Source organism: Bison bison, unplaced genomic scaffold (assembly GCF_000754665.1).
Source record: "Bison bison bison isolate TAMUID 2011002044 unplaced genomic scaffold, Bison_UMD1.0 scf7180017864041, whole genome shotgun sequence".
Taxonomy (NCBI): domain Eukaryota; kingdom Metazoa; phylum Chordata; class Mammalia; order Artiodactyla; family Bovidae; genus Bison; species Bison bison.
Window position 1 is genome coordinate 3,618,833 of NW_011494613.1, and position 7,987 is coordinate 3,626,819.

General features: G+C 34.0%; 1 protein-coding gene across 1 annotated transcript in view; it reads left to right on the forward strand.

Moving 5' to 3' along the window:
- LOC104985275 overlaps positions 1–7,987 on the forward strand; it is a 72,623-nt gene that overhangs the window by 35,545 nt on the left and 29,091 nt on the right. Inside the window, exon 5 of the mRNA XM_010835353.1 lies at positions 1,411–1,515. Coding sequence (XP_010833655.1) covers positions 1,411–1,515 — 105 coding nt within the window. The remainder of the gene's footprint in view (positions 1–1,410; positions 1,516–7,987) is intronic.

Genomic DNA, 7,987 nt, shown 5'->3' on the forward strand with positions numbered 1-7,987 from the left:
GTATAGAAATTTCAGAATTATTTACCCATATTCTTGTGGCAAATAACCTTATCAACTACAGTGTAGCACAATGTACAATTTATTTTGCCTGTAGTGTTATATACTTTACTCATTTCCAAAGTTACTAAGGTCAGCAATTTTTTCTTTCTCCTTTCATTGAGATTGTTTCATATATTTATAATACAATTAGATTGTTTTGTTATATTCCACATTTCATTGTGGGATTCCTCTTGACCTCCCAAATAATTTTTAAAAAATTTCAACTTTTATTTGGAAAAAGTTGAAGGAAACAAATACAGAAACCAAACTAACGAACACATGACTACATGTGTGTTTGTAATTAACATTTTGTCATACTTGTTTCAGTTTTTTTAAAAGACATTTAAAGAACAGATTAAGTCCTCTTGTACTTCTTAATTCCATTTCTCTTCCTTTTTACCCAAGGACAGTTACTGTTACAATTGTGTTTTTTTCCCCACTCCATGATTTTTTACTTTATTAGGTGTACTTGTGACCTTAAACAATAAATCCTGTAGTTCTGTGTGTTCTAGGAATGTTTATATAAATGACGTGACTTTGTAGTTATCTTTCTAAATCATGCTTATTGTACTGTTAAATAGTATGCTACTAAGATCCATCTCGGAGAAGGCAATGGCACCCCACTCCAGTACTCTTGCCTGGAAAATCCCATGGATGGAGGAGCCTGGGAGGCTGCAGTCCATGGGGTCTCGATAAGTCGAACACGACTTCACTTTCACTTTTCACTTTCATGCACTGGAGAAGGAAATGGCAACCCACTCCAGTGTTCTTTCTTGCCTGGAGAATCCCAGGGACGGGGGAGCCTGGTGGGCTGCCATCTACGGGGTTGCACAGAGTTGGACACGACTGAAGTGACTTAGCAACAAGATCCATCTATGGTTGATAATGTTTGTGCTGGAATGTCTTTACAGTGTTTAGTTAAATGAATATAATACATTTTATTCATCTACTTATTAATTGACATTTAGATTGGGCTATGATTTTGCTATTTCATATGCTGTATCGACATCCTTGTACATATCTCCTCATGCATATGTGAAAGAATTTCCTTAGACCATATAGCTAGAAGTGAAATTGTTGGATCGTGTGGCATGTACATTTTTCCATTTTACTAGAAACGACCAGTTTACCTCTAGTGTGATTTTACTAGTTTCCCACATCCTCGGCATCACTTGAAACTGCTGACTTTTTATTTTTGCTAATCTTATCAGATCAGATTGTATGATCAATTGTCTTTCCCAGATTTTCAGAGACTGTGGAACCAATCACTTCATTTTCTCAGGAACTAGAACTAATTTTGATAGAAGCTTGAGTGTTTATCCTAGGGGCTATTTATTAGTTTCTAATAGCCTTTTTATGTTATTTTCAAAGGTGTCTGCTTATCCAGGAGTTACAAAGTTGTTTTGGAATCTAACTTCACCCAAATTCTCTGTTCCAGTATCTGTCATGAAGGAAACCGTATATCCAAAATATGAGGTAAAATACAGAATGACTTTTCTCTATTGTTGTTTACTAATTAAACTGTATAATTAATTATGATATTAAGTTTTACTGGAAGTTACTATGTAAATTGTCAGTAAAGACTGCAATAACTGAATGATTGGATGGCACTATAGAAAGTATGCATATAATAAATAATTATTATATATATATTATATGTGTGTACATATATACACATATACTTATAAGCTTATAACTATGTGTACACTTATACATGTACACTTATAGGTATATTTCTAAGAAAATGGTTGGACTATCCATGTTACTTTAGCTACTCAAGAAAAATATTCTCCTTTCTTTCTGAAGGACTTATTTGACTGACCAGGTATAAAGCATCTTGGGCTGTTTAGAAGATCTTTATGATATGCTTATTTGCTTTTAAAAGTGAATTTTTAGTTATTGTTTAAAAAAGTTTAAAACTACCTAATACAATTATTAATCTGTTTTCTTCTTCCCTTAAGGTATTTAATATTTTATGTCACACTGCTTATTTTAAAGGGCTTCCCTGGTGGCTCAGATGGTAAAGAATCTGCCTGCAATGCAGGATACCCGGGTTCAGTCCGTGGGTTGGGAAGATCCCCTGGAGAAGCAAATGGAAACCCACTCCAGTATTCCTGCCTGGAGAATTCCATGGACAGAGGAGCCTGGTGGGCTACAGTCCATGGAGTCTCAAAGTAGAAAAATCAAGAGAGGAAAACCAAAATAGTCTATTATTTTTCTCCCTCAAGACAATTACTGTCCACTTCTTGGTCCACTTTCTTTCATTGTTAAAAGTTCGTTAAAAGTTCCTCCTCCTTTTCCTTTTTGTCTCCTTTCCCCCTTTTCTTCTTCCTACTTATATTTTCCTCTTAAAATAATTCTGTGATGAACATCATTGTGCATAAAGTTTTAATGGTATTTAGAATTATTTTATTTGTGTAGGATCCTAGATAGATTACTAATAACACATATATGGAAAAGAATAAGACAAAAAGGTTAATCATAGGGAAAGAACAACCAGGGTAATAGCATAAGTCAGACATAAAGAAATTCTGTCCATATATGCCTTTGCTTGAAATGGGGTCATCAACGTCAATGTTGATATTGAAACATCTTTACATTCCTTGCATTACATCCATTACTTGATTATGATGTATTATTCTTAAATATTATATTGAATTCTGTTAGGCAATATTTTATTGTTTTTTAAAATATATACTAATGAGTGAAATATATATGTAGTGTATTTTTTGTTGGACTCTTATCAAGGTTATTCTTGCTTTATAAAGTTAATTGGTTAGCATTTCATTTTTTTATTATTCTGGAATTGAAAGAACATAGGAATAATCTTGAAATTGTGGAAGAATCCACTGTCTAGGAACATTTGAGCTATTTGGGAAGGTAACTTTTGACAATTAGAACCTTTTATTTTCTAATTCTTGGGTTACTCATGCTTAATATTTTTTTCTCAAGTCAATTGGTAACATATATTCTTACAAAAAACCATCTATTCAGTTGAAATTTATAAGTTTATATGCAGAGTTTGTATATAGTCTCTCTTTAGTTTTAATCTCCATTTCTAAAGTTGGATTATTTTCTTTATCATTTCTAATGATATTTGGGGAATTTTCTTTTTCCCCTAGAATAAATTTTCTAGAAGTTAATTTAGTGTTTTTTTCAGGGATCTTTTTTTCACTTATTTTCAAGTACAGATGCTTTATTTTCTACTCATCAAATTGCTCTACTCACACTAGTGTAAAACCATCCATTTAATTTTTTTTTAACAAGGTTTTTGATGTATGATTATGGGCTTCTCTGGTGGCTCAAAGGTAAAGAAAGAATCTGCCTGACAGTGCAGGAGACATGTGTATGATCCCTGACGAGGGAAGATTCCCTGGAGAAAGAAATGGCAACCCGCTCCAGTACCCTTGCCTGGAAAATCCCATGAACTGAGGAGCCTGGTGGGCTACAGTCCATGGGGTCAGACATGACAGCGACTAAGCAACAATGTCTGAATCACTGTGCTATACATTTGAAACTAACACAACATTGTAATTCTACACTTCAATTTAAGATTAAAAATCTCTCTTCCCCTTCCACAGTTGTTGGATTATGGTCTGAAGGCAACCCCTGCCTACTGCTCTTTCTCTCTTTATCCTCCATTGGTAGCATTTGCTTCTAACTGAACTGACACAATAGAGGAATCTGTGATATTAGTATAGTGTTAACTAAACTGTGTGTTTATAAAGCATGGACACATATTTTTCTGTCTTTGTGTGGATAAAAGTGTGAATATAGGGAACTGAGAGAAGGCAGAATTGCCTGAACAGAAGTAAAAATTGCAGCAATTTTAAGAAGTTTGGTTAGAACTGTTGAAAATGGAGTAACACATTACAAAGCTAGTTCAAAAATAAATTGCTCTTGGTGATTGTTCAAATCCAGTGACCAGAAGGACAAAGATCCAACAGGACTTTCTGGTACAGAAAGAGGGCCCAGGACACTTTCCATTCACTAGAACTGGAATCAGACCTTTGTTCAAAGACTATTGGTTCCTTTGAATGGGAAATTCATTTAGATACAAAGATCTGTGTGCCTCATTTTTTAAAAGCAAATTTTACCTATTTACATATATTATGGTTATTGGTATTTTTTGTTTTATCCTGCCATTTGATTTTTGTTTTTTATAGATGCTGCCTTTTTTTTTTTTTTTAATTTGGACAAACTAAGCAATTTACTCAATCGTTCTAAAAAACAGATCAGATCAGCCACTCTGTCGTGTCCAACTCTTTGTGACCCCATGAATCGCAGCATGCCAGGCCTACCTGTCCATCACCAACTCCCGATACTTCCATTATAAAATGAAGAATTTACAAAGTCTTAACAGTTAGCAGTATCCCAGAAATCAAAATGAAACTTCATTGTACAATGACAAATTTAGTACTGTTTACATAGCAAATTTGCCAAAATGTTACAGTCCCCTTCTTTGTCTGAAAATTCATAAGCTAGATATTGCCTTTTGTTTGTTTTATATTCTTTTTATTTCTTTTCTTAAATTTGTCTTTTTTTGTTATTCCTTTTAAAAAAATTTCAGTGGTCTGAGTATAATATATTCTGATTTTATTTTTAACTATTTGGATAAATTATATTTTATTATCCCTGTTTTGGAAGTTATATATATTGTTTCTTATTCCTATGGTGGTCTCCCTAGAACATACATGTTTAATTTATCAATATCTAATATTAATCAATACCTTTATACTCTTCAAGGAAAATGCAATTATTTGAAAACTTGTTATTCCATTTACTCTTTCTTGATTTAATGTGCTCTTACTTTGATACATTTTTAGATCCTTATCTTTTAAAATTCAGAAGATATTATTCTTACCATTTTATGCAATAATCCTTAGATTTTACCCATGAATTTATCTCTCTCTTTTTTCCTTTCTACTTTTCAAGCATCTCAGACCTTTCTGTCTGGAATCATTTTGCCTTCTACTAGAATATATCTTTTAGAATTTGCTTTAAGGGAAGTAGGTCTACAGTTGGTAAAAATTCTGTTTTTTTCTTTGTTTTAAATGCCTTTATTTTACTTCATGCTTGAGGTATATTTTACTTTGTGATAATATTATTGCAGATACTTATTTTTAGCACACTAATGATGTCTCACAGTTTTCTGGTATCCACTCTTGCTACTGAGAATTGATTCTTAAATATGAACCCTTTGAAGGTTCTTTGATAGTAAATCAAAGAACCCTTTGATAATAAATTCTCTGCCTCCCCCCTTTTACTTTTAAGCTGTTCTTTTTTCTTCCATGAAGTTTCAGTATGGTGTGTCTAGTTGGAGATTTCTTCTTATTTATTATATTTTGGAATGATTGGGATCTTTGAATCTGTGGTTTGATATCTTTCATCAGCTATGGAAATTTTTTAGTTACTGTTTCTTCACATTTTGCCTCTATTCTGTCCTTCGTTTTCTGGGTCTTTAATAACATGTATTAACTACTTTTTCCCCCCTTGATACTGGATCCTGTACAATTTCTTCTGATCTGTCTTATAGTTCAGGTTCATAAATTCTTCAGTTGTGTCTAATAATACTGTTTAACTTGTTCTCTGCATGTTTAACTTTGGTTTTATATTCCTTTTAGAATTTATCTGTTTTCTCTATTACATTCTGGTGTTTTGTATTTTTGGGTACTTGTCTTTAAATGTTTATCATTGTATTTAGAACATTATTTTTAGTAAATATTTGAGACCTAGAATGGCAGTTCTTCCTCTAGAGAAAATTTTTTGTCAGAACTTGAGATCTGTACAGTTCAACCTAAAATTGAGGTTGAGGCTTGAGTTTCTTTGAACACCTGTGTACAGAGCCTAGGCTGCAAGTCTACACAAATGCTGATTTACATCCATTCATTCCTATCTTAGGGTATAACCCTGTAATATCCTTGTAGCCTTGGATACCTGTATATTGTATATATATAAAATCAGTTTCCATACTTCAGGGAGACTCTGGGCTTGCCTGTCTGTCACCCTTGCCCCTTAAAGTTGCACATATGCAGCTCAGATTTGCAACTGTTTTGGCAAACATTTTGTGAACAAAAGCATCTTTGAATACTGGGTTTACCTTTTCAGGTTTTTGGATTTTCTCCTATATTTTTTGCCCAGTATCTCTTCATCATATTATTAGCTCTGATGCTTTGAAGATTACCTTTGTCATAATACATGCTTTCTAGTTGTTCTCAGAAGAATTGCTTGTTGCTGTTCATTGTTCAGTTGCTAAGTTTGTTCAACTCTATGCGACTCCATGGACTGTAGTGTGTCATGCTTCTTTGTCCTTCACCATCTCCCAGAGTTTGCTACAAACTCATGTCCATTGAGTCAGTGATGCTATCCAACCATCCTCTGTTGCACCCTTCTCCTCCTGCCCTCAATCTTTCCCAGCATCAGGGTCTTTTCCAGTGAGTCGGCTTTTCACATCAGATAGCCAAAGTATTGGAGCTTCAGCATCAGTCCTTCCAATGAATATTCAGGGATGACTTCCTATAGAATTGACTAGTTTGATCTCCTAGAATTACCTAGCCTGCCATAGTTAGAAGTAGAAGTCATAATTGACTTTTAAGGTAGCAAAACTGTTTCCATTTCCATCTGCATCCCAGCTTTTATTGCACACATACTAATTGTAGCAATATTCCTGTAATAGAGCAGAATTTTTACATCACATATATGTAAGCACTACTGTAATTGTCCTCTCAAGGCATGCTGGTAGGAGTAATATACTGATAGGTTCCAACATATGAACCATATTGTCTTTTTACAAAGCAGCCATTGATTGTTAGTTCTGCTGTTTTGATATAAAACACAGTGTTAAGGTTTTTGTCTTTGTTATTGTTAAAAGCATTCTTTTAAAATGTCATAGCTGCTATTCCTCCATATTTGAATATTTTGTGTAAGCATATGGCAAAATAATTCCAAAATCCTTGTGTGTCACATATTTTGTTTTTGAAGAATAATGATGAAAGTGACCAAGTATCTTTCTGCAGTGTCCAGTAATTCTCTTACATTGCATTGTGCTATAACTACTTTCCAAAAATACAACAGAGAGGATGAACAAAAATTCAATACTGATGATAACTAAAATTAGCCATTGCCTTCTCTGTATCTGTTTCATTCTCAGTAATAATTACATGATACTTTTAAAAGTTCATTTTCTACTGAATAAATATTTAAAATTTTTTAAATGCTAGTAAACGACAGAATGATCTCTGTTTGTTTCCAAGGCAAACCATTCAATATCACAGTAATCCAAGTCTATGCCCCAACCAGTAATGCTGAAGAAGCTGAAGTTGAATGGTTCTATGAAGACCTATAAGACCTTTTAGAACTAACACCCAAAAAAGATGTCCTTTTCATTATAGGGGACTGGAATGCAAAAGTAGGAAGTCAAGAAACACCTGGAGTAACAGGCAAATTTGGCCTTGGAATACGGAATGAAGCAGGGCAAAGACTAATAGAGTTTTGCCAAGAAAATGCACTGGTCATAACAAACACCCTCTTCCAACAACACAAGAGAAGACTCTACACATGGACATCACCAGATGGTCAACACCGAAATCAGATTGATTATATTCTTTGCAGCCAAAGATGGAGAAGCTCTATACAGTCAACAAAAACAAGACCAAGGAGCTGACTGTGGCTCAGATAATGAACTCCTTATTGCCAAATTCAGACTGAAATTGAAGAAAGTAGGGAAAACCACTAGACTGTTCAGGTATGACCTAAATCAAATCCCTTATGATTATACAGTGGAAGTGAGAAATAGATTTAAGGGACTAGATCTGATAGATAGAGTGCCTGATGAACTATGGAATGAGGTTCGTGACATTGTACAGGAGACAGGGATCAGGACCATCTCCATGGAAAAGAAATGCAAAAAAGCCGAATGGCAGTCTGAGGAGGCCTTACAAATAGCTGT